This window comes from Stegostoma tigrinum, chromosome 22 (assembly GCF_030684315.1).
Source record: "Stegostoma tigrinum isolate sSteTig4 chromosome 22, sSteTig4.hap1, whole genome shotgun sequence".
Lineage (NCBI taxonomy): Eukaryota > Metazoa > Chordata > Chondrichthyes > Orectolobiformes > Stegostomatidae > Stegostoma > Stegostoma tigrinum.
Window position 1 is genome coordinate 12,193,577 of NC_081375.1, and position 27,118 is coordinate 12,220,694.

Sequence of the window (27,118 nt, forward strand, 5' to 3'; positions counted from 1 at the left end):
AATACACAGACAGCACAGTCAGTCAATCTTTGTTAATGGTATCAGTATCAGTCATTTATTAAAGAAGGTTTTAAAAAAAAAATGAAGACAATTGGTAGATATAACATGGAGGATGAGGAACATTTAACAGACAGCAGGAGGACTTGTAAACTGAAAAGTGCATTTTCACAGATGGGTTGTACCTTTAACTTTGGAGAAAGAAATTCCAGGCAGATTCCTGTACCTTTTGATTTAAATCACTGGATATACCTACACCACCCAGACTGCAGGATTCAGAATGGCAGCTCACTGACACCTTTGGGGCAATTAGGGAAAGTGAAACACTTGTTGATCCAGCCAGCAGTGCCCACATCCTTGAGCAAACAGAAAAAGCTCTTTAAAAATAGAACAAAAGGGTGTATTTTTTTGGTGCCTAAAAACCATCGATTGCTGCCGTCCAGTGCGGGGGAACTCTCAGAGAAAAAAGAAGAAAGGACTCGTCAGTTGTCCCCTATCCTGATCACAATACAGGAACAAGAACCTATTCAGCCCTGTGCCCATTCTTCCATTCAGTGAGATTGTGGTTGATCTGTGACCTAACTCTCTCTCTTGCCCCTCCACCGCCAAGTACCTTAGCTTTCTGCTCACCAGTCAATCTCAGGTTTAGGATGAATTTACCGGATATCAACAGCCATTCAGAAGCGACTTCGAAACCTCCTCCAGTCTCTGATTTGATTTGTTATTATCACATGTGTGGAGGTACAGTGAATAGGTGCTGTCTTATGTGCTTTACAGGCAGATTACAAGTGCATCAGGACAACAGAAAAAAGTGCAAGATACAGCGTTACAGCTGTAGGAGGTGAAGAGACAGAAAAATCAATAACATTAAATGGGTCCATTCAAGAATCTAGTAACAGCAGGGAAGAAGCTGTTCTTGAATCTGTTCATACACATATACAACTTTTGTGTCTTCTGACTGATAGAAGTTGGTGGAAGTGAGTATAACTGGGTTGGGAAGGGCATTTGCTGGTTGCTTTCCTGAGACAGTGGGAAATGTAGATGTAGTCAATGGATGGGAGGCTAGTTTGCCTGATGGACCAAGCTGCGTTCACAACTCTGTATATAAGCATTTCCTTAATTACCCTCAACAAAATTTAAACATTAGAGGCAGATATTTATCCCTGTAACTAGACTCCATCCAAACCATACTATCCATCTACAACCCACTTGGGTAATATATTCTCTCTAGTCATACAATCCTCTATAATCAAGAAAAAAAAGTGTACTCTCAGATGTTGACGTTTTGGTCTCGACCCGAAACGTCAGTTTTCTTGCTCCTCTGATGCTGCTTGGCTGGCTTTGTTCTCCAGCATCTGCAGTTCCTACTATCTCAGAAGTTGCTTGGTCAACTGTGATGATAAAATCATCTGTTGTTACTGGAACCAGAGAACCTGCTTCGCACTTTAACTGAAGATTATTTACTGAGGAGGGGGCAACATTTAATGATCAGAAGTGTCCACATGGTGCTCAATTTGCCTCTGTGCAAATAACCATTGTACTGCAATGAACTTTTTACTTTGACTATGTAACTTTTAAGAAAGAGATTGGGTAAAGGGGCTACACTACAGCTTATAATTTGACTGTTGAACAATTTAAAAACTAGGAAGGTCTTTTTTTTTGAAAATGAAAACTGGTGAGGCTTCTCAATTTATAATACACGCAGCATTTCTCCTCAGGATGAACAGAAATCTTTAGGAGACTACAGAAGTCTCAAGCTGGTGTGAGAGTCTGAAAAGCAGGCAGTGCTTTTGGAGCAAACTCTTGGAGTCTGGCCAGGGACCCTTTCTCGCGTCACAATGGCTGAAGTAACTTCATTGCATCCTCAATTACTCACTGGTGTGTCCAGCAAATAAATCATGCCTCAGCTGCTGTGGGATACAGCTTCCCCAGAAACCAGAAAAGTTGGTGTTTTTGTGGTTTGGGCGGCGGGGGGGGGGGGGGGGGGGGGGCGGAAGCAGCAGGGGCTTGGTGGAGCTCATAACCAGTATATGACAATCAACAAAACAGCAAATGCACACTGCTTCTCAAACCAATGTCGTTAACAATCAAAATGGGCCGTATCAGTCAAACAGCAATAAGATCGGGCAGTGTGCACTCTTGCTGTATCCAGGAAATTTACATTCTGACCCAGCACAGGGAGGAGGCCAGGCTTGCAGCAGGTCGAAGACCACACACTACGCTCTGTGACTGAGAGTGGAATCTCAGACACACAGCTTCCTGTTCTGAACAAATTGAGGTTGCTTGCTGCAATGTTTCCCTTCAGCTAGTTAGCCAACCCCACCCCCGCCAAATGTAAACCTTCAAAATCCAATTTCTGGAGTCTGGATGCAGAGCTGGCAACATAAAGCTCCCAATGTCAAACAGCACTAAAGCACAAAACAAAAAGCTAAATACCATGATAATTACAAAAATAAACGAGTTCAGACAAATCATTTGGTTAACATTTCAAATAGGAAATTATAAAATCACTAGATTGAAGAGACTGAGCAAGAGTGTGTTTCGGAACATGTTCAGAATATCCAGTTGCCATTAATGGAGAGATCCAAACCTTTCAGCGTCAATTGTGTCAGCGAGGACCAGCTCTCCTTGTTTGATTCAAGGGGTTTCTCACCTGATGGTATTACATTTACTGGTAAACAGACTGATTGGTTTGGGGAGTTGCCAGTTCTTGGCAGAGAGGTAGTGCTTTCAGGCTAGGTGTACAGTCTCTCAGTCTGTTTGAGTAGCGGTTTTTCACTCTCATGCAGCTCACAGGTGTGGTCATCTCCTGAGATGAAGGAAAGGTACAGAAACACACATTTCTCACAGAGACCCTGTCAGAACTCAGCTTCTAACCAGAACAATGCTTCACTGTTCTCTGGCCACTCACCAAATAAATAGTTTAATGCTTACTTCACACAGTTTTGCCCATTTGACATGATCTCATGATTTTAAATTCATGTGAAAACAAATGAGTCAAAAATTTAACGAGTCAAAATTCAAACATGTTGTAGAAATGGAACAGTGAAGGATACAGGAAGGAAATTTAGTCAGGAGGTCTCTCTACTGTATGGTGCAGTGTATTACCTCACCAGTAGAGGGGTGGTAAAAGAAAGAAATTTGTCTTTAAATAGCAACTTTCACTGTCACAAAGCACTTGGCAGCCAATTAAATACACTTTTGAAACACAACCACTATTTTGTCACAATGCAAAAATGGTGCAGCTAATTTGTGCACAGCAAGTTCCCACAAGCAAAGTCTAAATTTAAAAACAAAAGTGAAGTCGCTTGAGGAATTAATACTAGCAAAACATGGAGGAGGAGTCCCTTGCTTCATTTCAAAACAGCGCCATGATAGAGATCCTCAGTTTAACTTCCCAGCTGAAAGAGGGAACCTCGGAATGCAGCACTCTCTCAGCACTGGACTGTCAGATTAAATGCGGGCAGCTCCAGAGTGGGACTCGATGCATCTTTGTTGGTTGAATCAGAAGTGTAGAGTACCAACAGGTCACACTACACTGTACAAAAGGAGCAGACCAGCAAGAACCTAATTCTATCCAAGTTAAAACAGAGGTGGGGAAGAAAGGAATCCTACTTCTGACTACAATACAGAGGACATCAGACTGAGTTTGACAGCATTAGGCTGATGCTCAAGCCCCTGTGTTTTAAAAAAAACAAGCAACACCAGAAGGTAGTTCAGAAACATTCGACAGGCCATTGATGATTTATTTCAATAGAAACGATGTGCAGGGATTTGGGGGAAAAAGGACAGGAGAAGTAGTGTAGAACCTGATGGGCCAAATGGCCCGCTAACATGCTAGTGAGTGAGGTGTACACTGTCACAACTTAACAACCACAGTGAGGTGACTGCAAGGAAGAATTCAGAAACAAAAAAGGTGCAAAGATGTTTTGTGAGTCAAGGAGCAGTTTGTCACCTAAAGCTCACACCACTGGTTAAAAAATTACCATTCAGTACAAACAACAAGAGCAGACTGAAAATTTTGTTGCCCCTTTGTACCAGTGATAAAAACCGTAATTAAATCCCGTAATGTGGGTTGGCAGGAAGACACACACACACACACAGGGACAGAAGATAATCCCAATTGTTATGAAACATTACCATGTAAGTAACGAAGCGCTGTCTCAGTGCTATCGAAATGTCTCAATCCTTCAATCTCTGCTGAAATCAGTATCGACAGAATCGTAGGCTAAAACCAGAAAGAGTCAGCGTTAGAGGCCAACAGCCCAGAGAAAGGGCCTTCAGCCCATCACACTTGTGCTGGTCCAAAACAGTTTCTTAACTATTGTAAAAATCGCATTTTCCAGCACTTGCCCATCACCTCGTATTTTTTGGCATTGCAAGGCAGGCAGTTATTCTGCTAGACTCCTGGATGGATTTTCAGAGAAATTGATACTTTAATAAAAATGTGACGATTTGTACATTTCTACTCCCAGCAATGTGATGCCATCGTAATTTTACATGCACCGAACATCCAACAGCACAGTGCTACCTCAAGGCAGCATGGAGAGGCAAATGGGTGACATGTTGGCAAATGGAGTCTAATGTGGGAAAATGTGAAGTTGAGTTTGGAAGGGAGAACAAAAGAAATTATTATTTAAATGGAAAAAAGCTGCAGAAAGTTACAACACAAAACAAGGGACTTGTGGGTATTTGTGGACAAAACGCAGATGCAGCAGGTACTCAGGAAGGGTCATGGAATGTTGGCTCTTATTTCAAGGGGGTTGGATTATAAGAGTAAGGAAGCCTTACTGTAACTGTACAAGGTGCTGGTGAGACCACATCTGGAGCAATGTAATCATTTTTGGGCTCTATTTACATAAAGATATCATTTCGCTGGAGCCCACTCAGCAAAGGTTCACGAGGATGATCCCTGGTACAGGAGGACTGTCCTGTGAGCAAAGGTTAAACAGGCTGGGACTTTACGGAGTGGAGTTTAGAAAGAATAAGGGGTGATCTCATTGAAACATATTGGATTCTTAAGGGGCTTTACAGGGTAAATGCTGAGAGCATGTTTCCCCTTGTGGGGGAGTCTAGGACTACAGGGCATAGCCTCAGATTAAAGGGTTGCCAGTTTAATACTGAGATGAGGAGGTATTTCTTCTCTCAGAAGAATGTCATTGGAACTCCTTACCACAGAGAGCTGAGAGAGCAGAGTCCTTGTGTGTATTTAAGGCTGAAATAGATTCTTGATCTATCGGGGAATCAGCCACGGTTCTATTGAATGGCAGTGCAAGATAGAGGGGCCAAATGGCCTACTTCCTGTACCCTTTTTTGGAAAAAGAATGGTCTTACATCAGAAACCTACACACACAGTCATGATACTTTACAATACACACAGAGAGATGCTTGGTGCTGGGAACAAATGCCTAGAACAGAGGGGATCGTTTTCAGGAGCTCACTATGAGGGTTAAATTCACAAAATACACAATGCAGCAACTTGCAATTTTTTAAAATGTGCCTTTAAAATGTCCCAAAGTGCTTTTCCGGAGCAACAAGACAACAATGTAACCAAGCATCACGAGGAATTGAGACAGGTGACCCACAGCTGGTGTTAAAGGACTGTGATGGGTTTACAGAAGGAATGTCAGCGTGGCAGCGAAAGAGAGCTGTCAAAGGTGGTGCGATGAGAAAAGAGAGGAAAGAACAACACAGGAGGTGAAAAAGTGTTGGGATTCGTACCTGGAGATTCGAAAAGAGCAGAGATACGTTGTGCTGCTGGAATGTCCGGATCAGTTCCTGCAGGCCATTCACTGTCGTGTAATCAATGCTGCTGACATGAAGACAGTGAAGGATCACAGACCGTGGAGGGGATGCTGTGCAAGGAAACATTACACTTCATTAAAGCAGAACAATTGTTAACCTTCTAGTCCGTTACCGCACCTCAACCCACTGTTTTCACATCCACATGTGGTTCGATGGGACCACTTGTTCTCACGGGTGAGACATTAGCAGGCTATTTGACTGCAGGAGCATCACCCTGCCTTCCCTTTACAAACTAAGCCCACTACCTCCAAGTGGAATTAAGCGCCAACTTGAGCTGAGATGCAGTCTTTCTAGTCTGCTCAGGTCACTCCTCTCACGGTCAACTAATGTGTATCCTATAGCAATGACCAACTCCTAACACCGCCCTTCCCTCCCAACCTCCAGACATCTCATTTCAGATTCTCAGACTCCCCTGCTTGCTTTGGACAGAGACTCTTGTCCACTCCATGAGTTACTCCTCACCAAGAGCAATGAAAAAGTGAAAAGAAGGAGATGCAGAACAAGTTTCTGAAAGGTCCTCACACACTCACAGGTCACCATTGAGCTCCTGACTAACCTTTAATTCAGTTGGGGAATGGGAGAGTTACTGGCTCGGCCAGCATTCACATTGCCTTGGAGGTGGTGACGGGGTGCTGCTTTCTTGAATTACTGCAGCATTTGGTGACGGGATCACCCCGCAGAGCTATGGGAGGCGTTCCAGGAGTTTGACCCAGTGACATGGAAGGAACCCTCTTTTCCAAGTCAGGATGGTGAGGGGCTGGGAGACAAGGCAGCAGGGAGTGACGTTCCCATGTTTCTGCTCCCTTTGTCCTTCTAGATGACAGTGGTTGCGGGTTCGGAAGGTGCTAGTGGAGAGGCCTGGGAGCCGAGACAGTGTAACTGCTCTGCTACTGAGCATTGGTGGTGGAGGGAGTGGATGTTGAGGGTGGAGAACTGGATAGTGATTAAGCAGGCTGCAAAAGCTATGGCAGGGACCAAGAGAAAAATGAAAGTGCTAACAGCGGAGAAAATAGGCAGGGAGGGACGTCGATTCTAAGTAATCCGCTCAGTGGCTTCACTGTCAATTCAAGTCAACTGAGAAGGCAACTAGGTAATTTTAGGATGGAGGGAGATTGTGATCAACCAGGGAAGCAAAGATTGTGCTACTTCAAGCTGGTAGATTCAACAAGGAGTCCAGTACAGGATTAAGGACGGAAGCTACTGAGCAGAGATGTTTTAGATAGTTAGAGTTGCAGTTTGTAAGGGCAAGGTAAAGTCACCCTAGTCCTACTGGATCGTAGGGCTGCTCTCTCAGACGGAGGGACAGACAGGGGGAGGGGGGGGAAGACAGTGGTGGTTTAACCGGAGGGTCACCATGCCTCAGGTGAGGGGAGAGGGTCAGAAGGACAGTCCCTCATGGTAACCCCAGCCAGGGCAGGAACTGAACCCACACTGCTGGCATCAGTCTACATCACAAGCCAGCCCTATCACCGCTGATACATTTAAATTTTGTTATAACAACGGTTAGGGTTGCAGACAGGAAAGTGGAATGGTGGAACAAGCTCTGAGTGACCTATTCCTGCTCTCAAAGCCGGTGTTCCTGGGGGGGGGGGGGGCGGGGACAATCTGTTCGATTGCTCCCGTGTCACCAGCGTGGGTGACAGAATCCCAGCTCCGGTGAGGGATTCCTCAGAATGAGAACTAGTTCAATCCCTGTATTGTACTAACGGGGGAGAACCTGGGGGACTAGTGCAGGAGCACCGAGATTTCCACTTACCCTCTAACACCCGTCTGTACAGCAGGTCACAGACATATTCGACAGCAGGGAAATTCAGACCACTCTGTAACTGCACCACAACTGTACTGTAATCAGAAATCTGAGAGAGAGGGGGAGAGAGATTACACTCCTCTCCTCTGCGTCCATACAGCTCATTAATCTCCATTTTTACACTGTAAAAAAAGTCACACAGATACAAACGAAATCCAAACAAGGAATGCTGAAAGACTCAGCAGGCCTGGCAGCATTTGTGGGGATAAAAACAGGGAGAGGGAGATGGAGACGGAGAGAGAGATGCAGACAGTTAATGTTTGCGTGAAATGATTTCTTTGGAACTGAAGAAAAACTTAACATTTTGGAGAACAGATATGGGACTCAATGTTAACTGTTTCTCTTTCCCCTGCAGACATTGCTGAGTCTCTCCAGCACTTTCCTTTATTTCAGAATTCCAGCAGCCAAAGTATTCTGCTGATATTTGAGCATCGTGTACAAATAAACTGCTGAGGTGCTTTTCCTGGGCTCAACTCCCCACTCTTACTTTTATAAATCAACTGTAGTTGAAGGAACGTGCAGGCAGAGATAGACACACAGACCCCTACCCTTACTGCTTTGTTGGAAAAGAGAGCGAGAGAGAACACAAGATACAATAGACAGGACTACCACCTCCCAGCACCCTCCCCAGCCCAGCCTGCTGTGTAATAGGTATTCTCTCTGTCTCTCTCTCTCGCCTCCCTTGCCCAGGGGCAGTGGAGTACCACCTGTAGACCCCAGCTCCACACACACTTCCTTTACGAGCCCCAACACCACGGTAGCAGGATTTACCCACCATGGGATGGGAGAGGGGGCAGACACTAACCAACCCGGCCAGAGACATCCAGCGGGTGTGAGCTCCCCAGCAAAGAAATTGGCACGTTCCCTGCGCTGTGGGCAGCCTGTACCCAGCTGGTAAACTGGACATTTTTACAGTCAGTCCCAAAACACAGACACTTTCCTACCTTCACCTCTGGTCTGGCGACATTATAAAGCAGAGTTATCCCAGACAAAGCAATTCCAGCCAGAATTCCATACTGGATTTCCCAAAAACAACCCAGGAACGATGCTAGGAAAGGGAGCAGGTCCAGCTCTGGAGAAAATAAATAGAACACAGGATCACTTGATGTGCTCAGTGCTAGGGTGGGGTTGGGAGTTATTCCTGCAGCAAAAGAACACTCAGCAATTTAAGAAAGGGTTGACAAGGAACAAGCTAAGATCATATACTACACATTTTAGCCATGTGTGGGCAAGCTGGCATCACAATGCTTCAGGGTTAAAGCAGATCACTGAGAGAGAAAGATAGTAGGAACTGCAGATGCTGGAGAATCTGGTTAGTGCTGGGACCTTTGTTATTTATTACTTACATAAATGATCTGGCATGTGAATGTACAAGGCATGATTAATAGGTTTGTGACTGTTACAAAGTTAGGAAGTATTGTTGATAGCGAGGAAGATTATCAAAAATTAGAGGGATCTTAATCAGATGGGGAAGTGGGCTGACGATTGGCAATAACAGTTCAATACAGATAAATGTGTGGTGTTGCATTTTGGAAAGTCAAACCAAGATAGGACTTATACAGTAAAACGGTAAGGTCCTGAGGAGTGTTATGGAACAGAGGGACCTGGAAGCACAAGTACAGAGTTCGTTGAAAGTGGCGTCACAAGTAGACAGGGTGGTGAAGAAAGACATTTAGCACGCTGGCCTATATTGGTCAAGGCATTGAGTATAGGAGTTGGGACATTATGTCACAGTTGTACAAGTTGTTGGTGAAGCCACATTTGGGAGTATTGTGTACAGTTGTGTGTACACCCTGTTGTAGGAATGACATAATTAACCTGGTCAGTGTGCGATGTAGATTTACGAGAATGTTGCCAGGACTAGTAGGCCTGAGTCATAGGGAGAGGTTCGCCAGAACATGACTTTATTCCTTGGAACGTTGGAGAATGAGGGGTGACCTTTATTGAGGTGTATAAAAGCATAAGAGGCATAGATAGGATGAATGCATATAGCCTTTTTCAGAGGGAGGGGGAATTGAAAACTGGAGGGCATAAGTTTAAAGTGAGAGGGGTAAAATTTAAGAAGGACCTGACGAGCAACTTCTTCACGCAGAGAGTGGTGCGTATATGGAATGGGCTGCCAGAGAAAGTGGTTGAGGCAGGAACAATAGCAAATTCTAAAAAACATTTGGCTAGGTACATGGATGGGAAGGGTTTAGAGGATATGGACCAAATGCGGGTAATTAGAACTAGCTGATCGGGCATCATGGTCAGCATGGAGCAGTTTGGGCCGCAGGGCCTGTTTCTATGCTGTATTACTCTATGACTCAATGTAGTGGATCTTGCTGTAATAAAACACTTAATTATTGAACGTAAACCTGAGATGCTGTAAATATTACCGTAACTGCCTTGTTAAAGTATTCTAGCTTGTGAGATGGAAACACAATAGCTGTGAGCTCACCGGCCAGCAGGAGGGGTGATTAGTCTGATGGCTTCTTGTGTGTCGAAGTGTGTGTGTGTCAGTTATTACAGAAGAAAGGTTGCCAATGTCTGTGCCTACTGGTGGGATCTAGGAGACTTTGCCATGGCGTAGACCGCTATGAACATTAGGAGAATATAAAACGACAGGGAGGTTAGCACAGTTTTCCCCCTTTGGTCACACCCTGCACCTACTTTTTACCCTCCACAGTACGACAGCAATCTTCAAATCAAACACCCCAGACACGGCACAGATTACAACAGCCGCCAGTGCTCCTTTCGGGATGTAGTAGAACAGAGGGGTGAGGAAGGCGAGAGAGAGCAGCACGATGACTCCTGGGGAGAAACAACACTGTTAGAGATCGTACAGGGTCGGGGCAGGGTAATGTTTAAAGAAATGCTGCATTTCAGGTCAACGTGGAACCAACCCAGAATCAGAACAGGGCAGCGACTAATTCATTTGCCTTATAAAGACAGGACTCACCAGTGACTATTCCACCAGCAGGGCTGCACACGCCTGTCTGGGAATTTACTGCAGTCCTGTGGCAGGGAGAGAGAAAGAGACAGACAGAGAGAGAGAGTCTTTCCAAAATGGAACACCTCACACACATATCAATTGCATTTGTCAATCCTCGGCCCACTTCCCCATCAGTCTGTTACAACAGAGGCTAAAGGAGGGACTTGGATCCAATGGCTGTGATGCAGCCCCTGACACACAGCCAGTGAACTAACAGGCCCACCCAGACTATTCCAAACCTGTGTTTCTTTTCATGGGAATGGCAGAAACCACAGCAATCCTTACTCCCTCCCAGGAGAACACTCAATTCTCACTCCTTCCCCACCCCAGGCTCTGTCCACTTCCCTAACAGCCCCCACCTCTACTTCCCCACTGTGCCCCTGTTCTGTCACTTTAACTAGCTACCTGGGGCACAGAGGGAGGCCACAGGAATATTTTCTCCTCCGGGTGGTAAATTAAAAGGTGCTTTTTAAGAACAGCAGCACAAACCCTCTCCGTTCTACACCAGTACCCCTTCCCCCGAATCCAGTCCCTCCCTGCACACCCATCCCCTGCCCGGTGACTTACCTCCCGAAACTCCCAGTTACAGGATAAGATGAAACCAGAGAGCCCAGAATGTTTGTGCTACCTGAAACCCAAAACAGACCAGAGTCAGGGTGGGCTCAGGCTGTCCCATCGGAGTCACAAGGGAGGGCACACTGTAACAACGGGGAGCATGACATGTCAGGGAACACCGGACACAGTGGGATAGGCTGCATCGGTAAATTCAAAACTAGATAGTCCTTCAGATGGCGGGAGTTGTCCCTGCCCCCAAACCCCTCTCGAACGGGCCCAGTTTATTTTTGAAATTGCAGAGGTTCTCAGTTCTGAGAGATGTCCTTACAGAGTATCCACTGTGAATAACCTGGTGTGTGACCTTTGCAGAAACCAGCCCAATGCCTTGCAAAGGATGGTCCTTCTCTACTCAGCCTGAGAAGTAAGGGGTGGTGGGCAGGGGGGGGGGTGGTGGTGGGGGGTGTGTGGTGGTGGTGTCAGGGTGTGCGAGACACTGACCATTTTACTGCCAGGTGGTGGTGAGAGACGGACCGTCTTACTGCCAGCCGGGGGGGGGGGGGGGGGGGGGGGGGGACCTCTGGGTGTCAGAATAAACCATCTCTCAGGCCAAAACCAGTGGGCAGAGGTTTAAGGTGAGAGGGGAGAGGTTTAAAAGGGACTTAATGGGTAACATTTCCATGCAGAGAGCAGTGTGTGAATGGAATGAGCTGCCAGAGGAGGCTGGTACAATATTTAAAAGGCATCTGGATGGGTACATGAATAGGAAGGGTTTAACAGGGATGCAGGCCAAATGGATCTAGATTTATTGAGGATATCTGGTCAGCATGGACCAAAGGGGCCATTTCTGTGCTCTACAACACTGGCACTAAGTGTGCCATTCCCTTCGATGGGGATGGCACCTACGCCAGATTCTGGCACGAGACCATGAGTAAACCAGCATAAAGTGCCAACCCTTACCGATCGCGAGGAGCTCCTGATTCGGGTCAATTCTGTAATTGTTCTGACTGGCTGCAAAAAACACAGAAAAATCATTAAAGCAAAGCTTCTGCCACCAGAGCATGAACATCTGATGATTGGGGTGTGACATATACGACTGCCCGAAACCTCCTTCATTAGAGTAGAGTGGGGACAACTCAGAAATCTCTGTTAGTGTCCAACAGCCCTTTTCCACTCTAGACAAACGCTACAGGACAGTGAAAGGCAACACCGAACTTCAGGAAGGAGATACTGGTTTTCGAACATGGGACAGAAAAGATTTACTAAAGGTAACTGCCGGCTGGAAGGGTTACATTCAGTCAGGTCATAACAGCTTTAGTCACGTTCCCTTGTAAAAAGTAGGTGACGTAAATGTGTAAGAATTATTCTGGCATTCGGAGTAAATGGACAGAAAATTCTTTCCCAGAACAGTAAAGGGTAGAACCTTAAAATTCGTGCTCGGGTCATTCAGGGGGTGATATCAGAAACTATTCCACCAAGAGGGGTGGTAGAAGTCTCAAACTCTCTCTCCCACACAACATAGGATGGTCCTTCTCTACTCAGCCTGAAGGGGTGGGGGTGAGAGACTGACTGTCTTGCTGCCAGTGGGGGGGGGGGGGGGGGGTGAGAGACTGACTGTCTTGCTGCCACCTGGGGGGGGGGGGGGGTGTACCTCCAGGTGTCAGGATAAACCATTACTCAGGCCAACACCAGAGGGCACAGATTTAAGGTGGGAGGGGAAAGATTTAAAAAGGGTAAACTTTTTCATGCAGAGAGCAGTGTGTGAATGGAATGAGCTGTCAGGGGAAGTGGCCCAAAGTGAAGTGACTGAGACAGAGAGGTTTTGTTGGTTTGAGGGTGGGTACGGGGCAGTAACTGGCAAGCATATGGAGGTACAGATCAGGGTGATCGGGAGGACAAGGCTGAATGGCCTCCTCCTGCTCTGTAATGGTGAACAGGCAGTAAGCGTGGGGCTGCTCAGGTTACTTTTGCTACTCACCGAAAGCTTTGGCGATCGCAATGCTTTCCAGAAACCCAACCAGTGGTACCACGGCTAATCCTACTCCAAAATTCTGGAAAGATCAAACAGTGTTTGGTACAACATCAAGATCAGTTCGACAACCCGCTCACCACCAGCCCCGCTGCTTTGTTGCAGAAAGCCAGTTGGTGAACGATACTCCTGTGACTCCAGACTCTCAGCAATGCAGTTAACTCATTAATTGCCCTCTGGGCAATTAGGGATGGGCAATAAATGCTGACCATTACAAGCATACAACTGCTAACACAACACCACACTGTTTCAGTGCACATGCTTGTGTGAATATAAGTAAATTAACATACAATTAACACCCCATTGTGTTGAATAGCTAAATATTTGATGGCAACAAGTGGAATTTGGGGATATTCATTTTATTTGAGAGAATGGTTTAAAAAAAGTAGATCTGAGTAATGCTTAATCATTGATTGTTCCAGTAGTGGCAGTTACTAATAGAACATTACAGCACAGTACAGGCCCTTCGGCCCTCGATGTTGTGCCGACCTGTCATACCGATCTGAAGCCCATCTAACCCACACTGTTCCATGTACGTCCATATGCTTATCCAATGACAACTTAAATGTACCTAAAGTTGTCGAATCTACTACCGTTGCAGGCAAAGCGTTCCATTCCCTTACTACTCTCTGAGGAAAGAAACTACGTCTGACATCTGTCCTACATCTTTCACCCCTCAATTTAAAGCTATGCCCCCTCGTGCTCGCCGTCACCATCCTAGGAAAAAGGCTCTCCCTATCCACCCTCTGATTATTTTTTAAGTCTCAATTAAGTCAGTCAATTAATCAATCAATTAATTATTCAGCTTGACTTAGAGCAGTGACTTTGTTGTGATGGCTGTGTCTTGGGTAACATCTGGAATGGGTCACCATTGGAAATTTTGCAAGCTCCCAATAAAAACCCATTAACATGTGAGATGGGAAGGTACGTGATCAACGAGCGAAACTGCTCTAATAATGCGATGAAGAATTGATATTTCAGATGTAAATTCAGGTCAGTATTCAGTGCAGGATCACAGTTGGACCCATGACATATAAAGGAGGATTGGATCAACTGGGCATGTACTTAAATGACCAACCGCCCTCCTCATCCCTGCCTTCTTGACCTGACACAACTTGTCCATCTTCTCCACCACCTATCTGTCACTCCCACCTCACTGACCAATCCCCACCACCTGCACTCACCTATCGCCTTTCCTTCGACAGTCCCCAGCCCCACCCCTCCTCTCTCCATTTACTTCTGAGCTCCCTTCCTCCTCCCTCATTTCTGAAGAAGGGTCCCAACCCGAAACATCAGCTTTCCTGCTCCTCTGATACTGCCTGGCCTGCTGCGTTCCTCCAGCTACTCACAGCTGGATCAGGTTTGACTTCACACTGGACTGTCTCATGCAGCCAACACTCACCTGAAGCATCTCAGAAAAGCAGACAGTCTTGTTGGAAGCTGTGTCGAAGAAGTCCGGGAGCCGGAAAGGTGGGAGGCCCTTGCTAGTTTTCCCCGTTAGAGTAAACACATGTTGATTTTGACTTTCGAAGCAGAAAGCAACCAGACTGGCTGCTACCACCACCACAGCGTTGCGGGCTGCGAGAGAGAACAGGATCATTCCTACTGAATCCAATCTACATATCCCCAAACATTAAAAAGGACTCAAAATCCCTTCTCCATTCCAGCCTAATGATTAAACGTCCCCTGGTTCTCCTCCATCTTTTATTTTGACCCGAGATCGACCCTACAAACTGCTGAATTGTGGGGAGATGAGTGAATGTTTGCATGTTTCTTTCGCACATCTACATGGACTCTCCCTCCCTCAACTCGTGCTTCCATTAGCTTTCCCTACCGTCCTTGCTTGCTGAACATATTATTGAAAGACCCCAAAATAAAACTTCATTGAAATCCCATTAAAACAACAGAACTAGAAACAAAAACCTCACTCATGAATAAAGTGAGATTTAACATGAAATACAAAGATTGACGGTGCAGGGGTGTGTAATGACCACATCCAGTGGAAGAGGAAACATTAAAGGAACATAGCTCTTTCAAGCTTTACACATACTTAGAGAGAGCTGGAATTCGAGAGCTGTACATCAGGATGCTGTCGGAATTCTGTTCTGAACATAGGGAGACTGCTTTCAGTTGATCGGCTGAGCTACAGTAACAATGTTTTCTGTGCACACATACTAACCTCAACAGGAAATACCCTCCACAAACTCAGCACATCTTTAAACATCTAGCGTCGACCAGGAAGCAGGGAGTTATTTGCTCATGGGGCTGGGCCAGCGTTTATTGGCCGTCCCTAGTTGCCCCTTGAGAAGGTGGTGGCGAACTGCCTTCTTGAACCGCTCCCACTTCCCAGATTCTCCAGTGAGTCACATAAGGCAGTGGCCAGCGGACCAAGGTGCCTTTTTCCCTGTAGGTTAACGGGTTTTCATCTCTTCAGCCAAATCTCCCGGCTGGAGTCTGAAGTGGGGGGGGGGGGGGGGGGGGGGTGCTCCCTCCCAGGGGCTAACTCTCAGTCCAGCACCACGACGTTCACTGGAAAGCTGTGACCACCCCACCCAGTCAGACACATCCACACAGCTCAGTCGCGATCAGCTCCCATTCCGGTAATGGTGAGGGACAGACCTGTTCCAGTGAAGCGGACGATGGCATGGCACACCCTGTCCAGCAGCGGCAGATGATCCGATCGTTTCGGAAGGTGGTTCTTCATCATCTTCAACAGCACGAGCAGCACGAGACAGCTCAGGCCGAGAACGAGATCTCCGAGCCTGGGCCGAGGGAGAAACCAGGAAGGGAAAGAACATGAACATAGAAAAGTACAGCACAGTACAGGCCCTTCGGCCCACGATGTAGTGCCATGGATTAATCCTAATCCAAAAAAAAGCATCCTTGGATGCTCCAAGGGGCAGCGTGGACTTGTTGGGCCGAAGGGCCCGTTTCCACACGGTAGGGAGTCTAATCTAAATGCCTGCTGCCATCTTGTGAGTGCGATAATAGAGCGAGTAACCTTCCTCAGGTCAACCAGGTCACAAAGCCACCAGTTCCCCTTTCCCCAGCCTGCTTCCCTGCTCACTCTATCCCAGGATGGACCACTGTCAGCAACATCGAACACCCTCGGGAGCTGTACCAGAAACACTGTCCCCCTCTAATACCTCTCCTTCCCAAAACACAACCAACGGTCAGGAACAGACAGCAAAACGTGAAAATTTGCAGCTTTACTCTGTATCTAACCCTGTGCTGCCCCTGTACAGGGAGTATTTGATTTTGTGTGTGTGTGTGTGTGTGTGTGTGTGTGTGTGTGTGTGTGTGTGTGTGTGTGTGTGTGTGTGTGTGTGTGTGTGTGTGTGTGTGTGTGTGTGTGTGTGTGTGTGTGTGTGTGTGGGGGGGGGGGGGGGGGGGGGGGGGAGGAGGAGGAGGTGGAAACCGTGTAGAGGAAGCTTTATTCAGTGTCTAACCCTGTGCTACCCCTGTACAGGGAGTATATGGTGGGTGTAAGACAGCACGTGGAAGCAGAGACGCAAAGACAGATCGTTCAGCCCTTCAAGTCTGTGCTAGCCTCAGAACTGCTTCTTCACCATACCTCATCATCTCATATCCTCCTGTGAGCCTGATTACAGTGACATGCTCCACTTCCTCATGGGGAGCTCCAAATTGGTGCATGTCATACTAACCCCCAACTCATTCATTCACCAGTCACGGACTATTATTGTCAGTATTTCCTGTATTGACGTTCCTCAACCAACTTCTGCATCGGATTGCAGAGATCAATAGGAACCAAGATAGTAGGAACTGCAGATGCTGGAGAATCCGAGATAACAAGGTGCAGAGCTGGATGAACACAGCAGGCCAAGCAGCAGGAAGGCTGACATTTCAGGGCTTCGCCTGAAACATCAGCTTTCCTGCTCCTCTGATGCTGCTTGGCCTGCTGTGTTCATCCAGCTCTGCACCTCGTTATCTCAATAGGACCAAGATTTGTCTTAACCCAGCCTCGCTCATTGTCCGCCTCTCTTTTGGGAAGAGTCAGGAATTGCGGGATTGGAAAGTGGTGGGGGGTGGGTGGCGTGGGTTAAAAAGAAAAGAGTAGAGGATATCTGTCCTCATCAAGTTGCCAGTGCATGTTCCAAATCATTCCCCTAGTGGAGCAGGGCCAGCAGGAATTCTAATTCCCGGTCAGAGAGCATGCCTGCGTAAAGTGTTAGAGCAAACAGCAAAAAAAAATCTGAGAATCCCTGAAAATGGAGCTGAGCTCCATAAGCTTGCATTTTCAAACAAACCTGTCAGACTGTGACCTGGTGCGGTGCAATTTTTGACCTCTCCCACCCGAGTCCAATACCGGCATCAGGCCTAAAATTCTGAAATGATGTGGAGGTGCTGCTGTTGGACTGGGGCGGGGTAGGTCAGAAATCGCATGACACCAGGTTATAGTCCATCAGGGTCATTTGAAATCGCAAGCTTTCGGAGTCTCGATCGTTCTTCAGGCGTTAGAGAGAGACGTGGCATCAGGCACATCTTAGCAAAAGATCAAAGGATCACAGAGCTGACGCAAACGTATTGAGTAAACCGAAGATGACCGTTGATGTTGAAAAACTCGAAACAGACATCTCCACAAGACTGGGGGATGCTTAAAACAACAAATAGCACACTCCTGCAAGTACTTTAGATAATTTTCTAAATCAACCCAGCTCCAACTTGACCCCCAGCTCATTCATTCACCAGTCACGGATTATTATTGTCAGATGCTATCACACACTGCCGGAGCACGTAGGACTTCAACTCGTGCCTCCCGGTTCAGTGGTAGACACACTACCGCCACACCACAAGCGCCCACTTCAAATATTTTTTCTGAAAGCAAATTAAATCAAAGTGCCTCGCATTTATCTCAGAGTGTTCCAAACCACTTCAGTCAATTAAGAAATTCTCAGGCACACAACGACCGTTATAATGGGAGGCTTGTGCACAGCAAGATCCCACAAAGAGCAATGCGATGACAACCAAAACAAAAAATCTCTACTGAAGGACAGGCTGGGATTTTTTCCACTGGAACGTAGGAGGTTGAGGGGTGACCTGACAGAGGTTTATGCAATCGGGAGGGACATCAATAAGGTGGTGATCAGCAAAGGTCATTTCCCCAGGGCAGAGGAGTTCAAAATAGTGGACACAATTTGAAGGTGAGATGGGAAAGATTTAAAAAGGGACCTCAAGGACAACTTTTTATTTAAAAATAGAGTGCTTTATGTGTGTAATGAACCGCCAGAGGAAGCGGTAGACACAGGTACAGTTACAACATTTGGACAGGGACCTGAATAGAAAAAGTTTATAGGGATATTGGCCAAATGCAGGTACGCGGGAATAGTTTAGTTTGGGAACCGTGGATGGCATGGATGAGTTTCTGTGCTGTATATCTATGTCACCGAAGGAGGGATAAACATTGACCCGGGCAGAGAGGAATAATTTCCTGCTCTTCTTCAAAATAATGTCGCCCATCGCCTCAGGTAGGGCTTTTGTTTTAATGTTTCACTGAAAAGATATCACCTCCAACACTCGCTCAGTACTGCACTGGAACATCAGCCTAGACTTTGTTCACCTACATCAAAAACAGTACCAAAGGAGCCATAGATTAGAATTACTTGACTGCAATGAGTTTTGGGACATTAAGAGTTGGTGAAAGCTGCTATATAAATGCAAAGTCATCAAGCAATCAGGAATCCAAGAGGCTTCTTTCCCCAAGTCAGTGGCAGAAAGGGAGCTCCCTCCCCATCCGTTTGACCAGGGAAATTTGAACCTGGGCTCCCCTCAGGCTACAAAAGCACATGATCAGTTAGCTTCTGGAATCATACCCAACAAGAAAGCATGAATACCAACCTGGTCTCTGCAATGTTGTAGAACGTGAAGTAGACTTCCCGGAAGAATTGACGGGGAATGTCACGGAGACCAAGAATATTCTGGATCAAATGACAAAAAGCATAAGACTGAAAGCAATTGGTTCAGAAGCAGCAAGGTAAATGCTTGCACGAACCCCAGAACTGAACGGTCAAGAGCCATGAATGTACAAATCCAGCTGACCTTTCACCTTGTAGCTATTTGTCCATCCCCACCCTTGTCTGCCTTCCGGAGAGACCACTCTCTCCGCGACTCCCTTGTCCGCTCCACACTCCCCTCCAACCCCAACACACCCGGCACCTTCCCCTGCAACCGCAGGAAATGCTACACTTGTCCCCACACCTCCTCCCTCACCCCTATCCCAGGCCCCAAGATGACTTTCCATATTAAGCAGAGGTTCACCTGCACATCGAACAATGTGGTATATTGTATCCAATGCACCCGGTGTGGCTTCCTCTACATTGGGGAAACCAAGCAGAGGCTTGGGGACCGCTTTGCAGAACACCTCCGCTTGGTTCGCAACAAACAACTGCACCTCCCAGTCGTGAACCATTTCAACGCCCCCTCCCATTCCTTAGACGACATGTCCGTCATGGGCCTCCTGCAGTGCCACAATGATGCCACCCGAAGGTTGCAAGAACAGCAACTCATATTCTGCTTGGGAACCCTGCAGCCCAAGGGCATCAATGTGGGCTTCACAAGCTTCAAAATCTCCCCTTCCCCCACCGCATCACAAAACCAGCCCAGCTCATCCCCTCCCCCCACTGCATCCCAAAACTACCCCAGCCTGTCTCCACCTCCCTAACCTGTTCTTCCTCTCACCCATCCCCTCCTCCCACCTCAAGCCGCACCTCCATTTCCTACCTACCACCTCATCCTGCCTCCTTGACCTGTCCATCTTCCCTGGACTGACCTATCCCCTCCCTACCTCCTCACCTATACTCTCCTCTCTACCTATTCGGTCTGCCTCCCCTTCTCTCCCTATTTATTCCAGTTCCCTCTCCGATGAAGGGTCCAGGCCCGTCAGCTTTTGTGCTCCTGAGATGCTGCTTGGCCTGCTGTGTTCATCCAGCTTCACACTTTGTTATCCTGGATTCTCCAGCATCTGCAGTTCCCTTTATCTCTGCGCCTCGGAAAATCTAAACTCTGTCATTTTCCAAAGTCATTCATGACATGTGTTGTATATGGGCCTGAAAGGGTTAATACAGAGTGCCTGGGTGCAATGTTGCTCAGAGGGTTGGTGTAGATTTGACGGGCCAAAAGGCCTGCTCCCACGCTGTAGGGATTCTACGATTTTAGTGGAAATGTGCATCTTCGATGGAGATTGCAGCCTGGCTGGTGACCCCAAAATAAAATTCTACAATTCCTTAAGGATTAAAAAAGAAACAAACAAGAAAAATTCCCTTCCTTCTGGATTCTCGGAGAATCCACAACGTTAAAACAGGAACTCATTTCTCCACAAGCCAATCCCCTCTGTGAAAATTAAAATGGCGCATCTCAAAGTTAATTCGGAATACACGCAGTTCACAGAACTCCACGGGGCCTGACGCACAGTAAGCCTCACATCAAAATGTCCATTGTGTACACTTCCCCACCACTGACTTGCTCCTCCTTCCATATCTAGCCGTGCTGTGGGTTCACAGACTGATATTAGTGATGGCGAACAGGAAACAGCTCCACCAGAATTTCCTTCATTCTTTTTTGGAACATGGTGGTCACTGGCAAGGCCAGTATTTGTTGCTTGTGCCCGTCTGCCCTCCTACCAAGTGGCCTGACGTTCCAGAGGGCAGTTCGAAGCCAGCCCCACATTCCTTTTCCTTCTGGAGTCACGCAGAGGCCAGACTTGTTAAGGATGGCAATTTCCTTCCCCAAAAGATTAGTTGTGAGCCAGATGGGTCTTTTTTTAAAAAACAGGGATCCTTGAGGTGGCACCAATGCCAAAGACTAGCTTTCAATTCCACATTTAAAATCCCACTGGCTGCAGAGTGCTGGGATTTGATCCTGGAAGGCTTCAGGATTACTAGTCCAGCGATATTACCATGACGCTCCTATTTCTCATGCTGCAATTACCAGGAATGAGAAAGTGAGCTAGATGACTTGATTTTGTTTCTGATCTCTTAATTTCTTTTCCTGATAGTGAAGCGGGGCGGGTGGAAAATGTGCAGAACCAGGGAGGGTCACAGTCTAAAGATCTGGGGTAGGGCTTTTAGGATGGAGGGGGGAGATTTTCCTCCAGAGTGGTGAGTCTATGGAGCTCTCTGCCAAAGGAAAGTGACAGGGACCAAATCACTGAGTGCTTTGCAGAAGGAGTTAATATAGTTCTTGGGGGTAAAGGGATCAGAAGTTTGGGGAAAATAGGGGACGGAGTTGGATGGTCAACTGCAATCATGTTGGATGATAGTAAGCGCGAAGGGCCGAGTGGCCTACTCCTGCTCCTATCTGTGTGTTTGAACTCTCATGTTAACACCCACTCGTCCTCCAAAAGGGGCGATATTAAACTTCCCGCTGGTCTGACAACAGATCTCCCGAGTCAGGCCCTCATATCAAACGTATCGCACGGGAGGTGTTAGAAGCTGCGATGATCCTTTTGCGTAGTATTCTGCTGCAGTTTACCAGCCTGGGACCAGCTGAATGTCCTCCCACTTCCTTCACACCCAACAGAAAGTGACAAGATTAATGATTACTCATTGAGAAAACGCAGACATCCAACAGTGTGCCTGGAGCTTGACATGAGCTCTTCTCGTAGGAGACACTGAAATCTGACCAGCACTTGTGTTTTTTTATTAAATCCATCTGGGAATGTCAAAAGGAGCTTTTCTATTTGAATTTATTTGTAGCACATGTGCATCACTGGCTGGGTCAGCATTTACTGCCTTTGGCAAGTGGTCCCCTTGAGAAGGTAGGGGTGAGCCACCTTCCTGAACTGCTGATACCCCCATGGTAAATGAGCAATAACCAGTTCACAGAACACACCAGCAGTGCCCAACATGGAACAACTGAGATTTGCGAGGCTTCTCAAAGTCAAAACAACTGGGACTGGGGGCCTGAAACTTACAGCTTCTTTTTAAAAAGTGAGAACCATTGCAATATCATTTGCTATTTCATTCTTATTATTGAGAGGTCCGAAGGTAAGCTGCTGACATTGGAAAATAATTTAATGATTGGGTGTAAAAGTGCTCAAAATGGTACAGACACCCCAGACACCCCTTGCTACTCTCAATCTTCTCAGTCAGACTTTCCCCACCGATCAGCCCTCAGAGCCAAATCCATCATCAAACGCCTCAAAACCAGAGGCTGGTGCTAGGTCACACTAAAATATTCACCCTACTTTGCTCAGAAGCCACGGACACTAAGCAAAAGCCACTGACTCTCCATCGATTCTCATCCTCACCTTCACTTGTCCAAAGCCAATGGTCACAGCAGCAGAGGAGGTGAATCCCTTTATAACTGGATAGGAAATAAAATCAACCAGGAAGCCTAGGATTAAAATGGGAATGGGATTATTTACCAGAATGGAATCAACGCTGTGAAAGAGTGAGCACAAACGAGAGCGCGAACATGAACAAATCAAATGAAGAATTTAACAACGAGAGGGAGCGAAGGCAAAATAAACCACAGTCCCGATAGGTCAGAGGAGATGGGTGAAGTGGCCACATGATGATCACTCTCCAGTCCTGCCCAAGTGGGCACCATGAGCTGGGATGTTAGTAAAATGACACCACGTTCCCACCTAGCCCCAAGCTGTAATCTTAACAAATAGTGGAGCAGGCTTAAACATAAGCACTGCTGCGTTTAGGAAACATGTCAGCTAGTTAGCACACAGCAAGATCCCAACAGGAACCTTTTAAAAAAAAAAATTAACCTATTTTTCTGTTCAGAGATGTTATTACACACCTCTGGAAGGAGATGGGACTTGAAGCCGGACCTCCCAGTTCAGGGGTTGGGACACTACCACTGCACCGCAACAGGGCCCTCAGCAATGTGTGAATCATGTTTCTTTTCGTGGGTATTTTCTGATCAAGCCACACAGAGATGTTACGACATAATTAACAAACCAGACAGTTTATTCTAGACACGACAGGTAAGGCATAACAATTGGAGACCAGGGAAAATTTTTCTTTGCAATAGTGCGATGGATGCTCCAATGTCCACCTGAGGGGGCAAATGGCGCCACAATTTATCGTATCCTTCCACTGTGCAGCATTGCATAGGGACGTGTTGAACCAGACCTCACGTTTCTGGGGGTAGATGGTGATTGGTTGGGTGGGGAGGGGGCCAGGGAGGATGCACAGCTGAGCCAATGGTAAACACCAGCTAATTCCAATAGAAAAATAAAACTCCCCTCCCCCACAGTCTTCCTGATATCTAATACCACAGTGTGCCACTCCAAAAGAGAGTTGGGTGTGGGGGTACAATGGACTGTGCTCGATTGAGTCTGTGCACATGAAGAGAGCGACTCACCAAGTTGCAGGATTCCCATTGCCAGTTGAAAGCAGCCACAGAGGAAAGCCAGCAGCACGGCATAAACTGGGTCGTGATTGGCGTAGGAAGCAACCAGGAGGGACATGATCGCTGTCGGTCCCAACGTGATATCTTTCGAGGTACCCAGGAGGCAGTAGGCGAAGCAGCCCATAAACGATGAGTACAGCCCATACTGAGAGAGAGAGCGAGAGAGCGCTCAAAACCATCAAAATTTCTACATTTCTGGCTGCTCAAAGAAAGGGAACAGAAAAGAACAACATTTGGCCTCAGAAACACAGGCAGGCCATTCGGCCACTTGGCTCTGCTCTACCATTTAAAAGAGATCACCAGTTGTTCTGTGGTTTCACTTTTTTAGATTCCCTACAGTGTGGAAACAGGCCCTTCAGCCCAACAAGTCCACACCAACCCTTGAAGCATCCCACCCAGACCCATCCCCCTATAGCCCACACACCCCAGAACACTACGGGCAATTTAGTATGGCCAATCCACCTACCCTGCACACCTTTGGACTGTGGGAGAGAACGGGAGCACCCGGAGGAAACCCACACAGACACGGGGAGAACGCGCAAACTCCGCACAGACAGTCACCCAAGGCTGGAATCGAACCCGGGTCCCTGGCGCTGTGAGGCTGCAGTGCTAACCACTGAGCCACTGTGGCACACAACAATGCATTAAACAGATAAAGGAGGTGGCCTGAACTTTAAAAGCAGCATTCCAAAAATATTTTCTCTCCTTCCCAGTCAACTCGCCCCTCCACCTCATGCCAACTAAACCAACGCCTGCATGAATGAATGTTCAAGTCAGGCCTGAGGAGTGACCCCAAAAACACAAATATAATCCCTTCCATTCTGTCAGATACCACAGGGCTGATTAACAGTGTGAGCGCTTTGTATGTGGGGTCTGTCCCTCGCACTCAGGCATGGCTCAGGAGGAACATCAGACAGAAAAAGCAAGCCAGTCACTGTTTTACGGTGTCAATAATTGCAGAGGCTGTTCAGCATCGTGTTTCCATTCAAGACTCAATAGCTACAGCACATAAAGAGTTCATTCAGCCCTTTTGGTATTAAAAGAAAAGAAAGGGCCATTCTCCTCACTTTGCGGCCCTGCACATTCTTCTGTTTCAGACAACAATCCAATTCCCTTCTCTATGCCTCCCTCCGCAACACGCCGAGGGAGGGAGTGCATGCATTCCAGATCCTGGCCATAAGATCTAGGCCATTCGGCCCCAAGAGAAACTGCTCTGCCATTTGATCATGGCTGACTGACATTTTTCTCAATCCCAGTCCCCTGCATCCTCTGAACCCCTCACTCATCAAGAACCTGCCTAGATCTGAACAGAAGTTGCTGGAAAAGCTCAGCAGATTCTGAGGAAGGGTCACTTGACCCGTAAACATCAACTCTGATTTCTCTCCACAGATGCTGCCAGACCTGCTGAGCTTTTCCAGCAACTTGTGTTTTTGTTCCTGATTTACAGCATCCGCAGTTTACGTTAACCTATCGAGAACTGTTATCGCGGGAGTTTCCTCTCACACTACCCCAAGTCATTTTGCCGATTCCCAACATCCCCAGCAGTGCGTACAATCCCTCCCCGTCGACACTGTCTAGGCCCGTCAGGATTTTGACCACCTTTATCAAAATCTCCTTTCTGCCTTCTCTCTCCAAATCAGAAGTTTGTCACTGGGGAAACTGAGAAACATTTCCCTCCCACACACCAATCTGGGCCCTTTACCAGAGAGGGGGGCTGCTTACCTGAACAGGGAGGCCAGCAATCTCAGCATAGGCTAGGCCCTGGGGCACCACGGTCAGCCCTACGGTCATCCCTGCCAGTAAATCCATCCGCAGCCACTGAGCGCTGTAGTGGGGCAGCCAAACCAGGATGGGGAGCCTCTTCTTCAGGGTACGATAGGTGCAGCATTTCCTAATCACAGAGCCCATGGCTCGTCTTCCAATCAGCTCAAGGTGAGGGGGAGCTTGGACCTTTTGCTCACATTGCCTGGCGTCTCAGCTACGACCTGTTCTTCCTGAAGAGGTTCGCCACTAACCCGCCCCCTTCCCCAATCCAAATGGAGGTGGCGTGGACTGTTTTCAGATCCTCAGGGTAACTCAGTCACCGCCATGGCTGTCCATCTCGATCTCCATCTCCTCCGGTTGTCCAAAGGCACCTAAAAAGTGGTGAAACAAAATGTATTTTCTTTTAAAAAAAATCAGAAATCACTCGAATAAAAAACAACACAGCACAGGGAACTCTCTGATATCGAACAGGTTGGAAGATTAAAACACACTGACCTTGACAAGTAAAAACTGAAAGAACTGTGGATGCCGTAAACCAGAAACAAAAATAGAAATTGCAGGAAAAGCTCAGCAGGTCTGGCAGCGTCTATGAAGAGAAATCGGAGTTAACGGGTCAGGTCTGGTAGTCCCACAATAGGAGAACAATCAAGAATTGTGACAACTTCACCGACAAAAGAGTAGCACTGTGAAAGCTTGTGATTTCAAATAAGGAGCGTGGAGCTGTAGAAACGCAGGAGGCCAGGCAGCATCAAAGGAGCAGGGAAGCTGACGTTTCGGGTCAGGACTTCGGGTCATTTCTTCAGAAATGGACGTCTGCAAGACCCTTCTTTGTGAAGAAGGGTCCCAACCCAAATCGTCAGCTTTCCTGCTCCTCCGACGCTGCCCGGCCTGCTGCCTTCCTCCAGATCCACACTGTGTTATCTCAGATTCCAGCATCGCCAGTTCTTACTATCTTTGATTTCAAATAAACCTGTTGGACTATAACCCTGTGTCGTGTGACTTCTGACTGAGTTCACTCAGAATTGGAGAGAGTCTTCCTGAACATAAAGATCTTAAACCAGGACTTGACCCAACACTGAAAACAGGGAAGATGGGACAGGAGTAACTGAAATGCTCCACAATACCCTAACCCCTCAAATAAAAAAGGAGCTGCTGCAGCACCTATGGGCCGAATGGCCTCCTTTGGAAGTGGCGGAGGGAAGAGAGAAGCTCAAGACACTGCCCTCCAAACAGGATGTAGACTCAATTGTGCGGCACTGTTGCAGGGAAGATTACAACAGTCCGAGGTTACAGTATAGATCCGACAAGTGACCACAAATTCACCGACAGCTCTCAAGAAGGGAAGCGATAAAGAGACAGATATATCCTGGCACGTTCACACCAACACGAGTTACACCATAAAAGCCAAAATTAATAAGGCGCAAGAGAGAAGGAGAAAAATAAAGCCAGCAAGACTGAGAGTATCAACTGAAACTCTAGGAACGCGGAGCTGGTCTAGAAATCAAGCGAGTTCTTTGTGGAGTTTCCAAACGGAGAGGCTACTACCGTCAGCGAGACAAGCCCCAGCCCGTCCTCGCCACTCGCTCACGTCCCTGAGCTTCGGGATTGCTCCTGGGAATCTCGGTCACATGACCGCCTCTCACGTGATCAGGCAAACAATGTATCCTTCACTTCCGGGAAATTGGCTACTTCCGAGAGTGAGGGGACGCTCTGGGTCATTGCGTTGATTTGATTTTGGTTTTATTGAGTTAGCGGTTCGGTCACGGTTTGCTGGCCGTGAAGAATTGGGGATTGTCGCGGGAGGGAG

At 47.2% G+C, this 27,118-nt stretch overlaps 1 protein-coding gene across 4 annotated transcripts; it reads right to left on the reverse strand.

Annotated features, from left to right (window-relative positions):
* Positions 1–26: 26 nt before the first annotated feature.
* On the reverse strand, positions 27–26,968 carry slc26a11 (solute carrier family 26 member 11). Of its 4 annotated transcripts, none has more exons than XM_059653650.1 (18): positions 26,857–26,928; positions 25,807–25,897; positions 25,270–25,682; positions 23,500–23,692; positions 22,430–22,485; positions 19,021–19,100; positions 15,784–15,926; positions 14,567–14,742; positions 13,114–13,186; positions 12,096–12,146; positions 11,151–11,211; positions 10,551–10,606; positions 10,262–10,402; positions 8,554–8,681; positions 7,559–7,658; positions 5,719–5,852; positions 4,138–4,225; positions 27–2,806 (listed from the first exon to the last, which is right to left on the reverse strand). In XM_059653650.1, the coding sequence occupies exons 3-18, from the start codon at positions 25,453–25,455 to the stop codon at positions 2,733–2,735; spliced, it is 1,740 nt and encodes a 579-aa protein (XP_059509633.1). In that variant the 5' UTR covers positions 25,456–25,682; positions 25,807–25,897; positions 26,857–26,928; the 3' UTR covers positions 27–2,732. The 4 variants fall into 4 exon arrangements, with proteins under 4 accessions (XP_059509633.1, XP_059509632.1, XP_048410819.2 ...); XM_059653649.1 differs by having other exon boundaries at positions 22,430–22,515; XM_048554862.2 differs by lacking the exon at positions 25,807–25,897 and having other exon boundaries at positions 22,430–22,515; positions 26,857–26,968.
* Positions 26,969–27,118: the final 150 nt, after the last annotated feature.

Bases quoted from the DNA above. Each gene is read 5' to 3' on its own strand.
- slc26a11 (XM_048554862.2), bottom strand. From the start codon at position 25,455: ATGGGCTCTGTGATTAGGAAATGCTGCACCTATCGTACCCTGAAGAAG. The intron at 14,743-15,783 runs GTCTGTCCCTCA...TCTCTCTCGCAG, and splicing joins CGTCCGCTTCACTGGAACAG to CCCGCAACGCTGTGGTGGTG. The intron at 10,607-11,150 runs GTAAGTCACCGG...TCCCTGCCACAG, and splicing joins GTAACTGGGAGTTTCGGGAG to GACTGCAGTAAATTCCCAGA.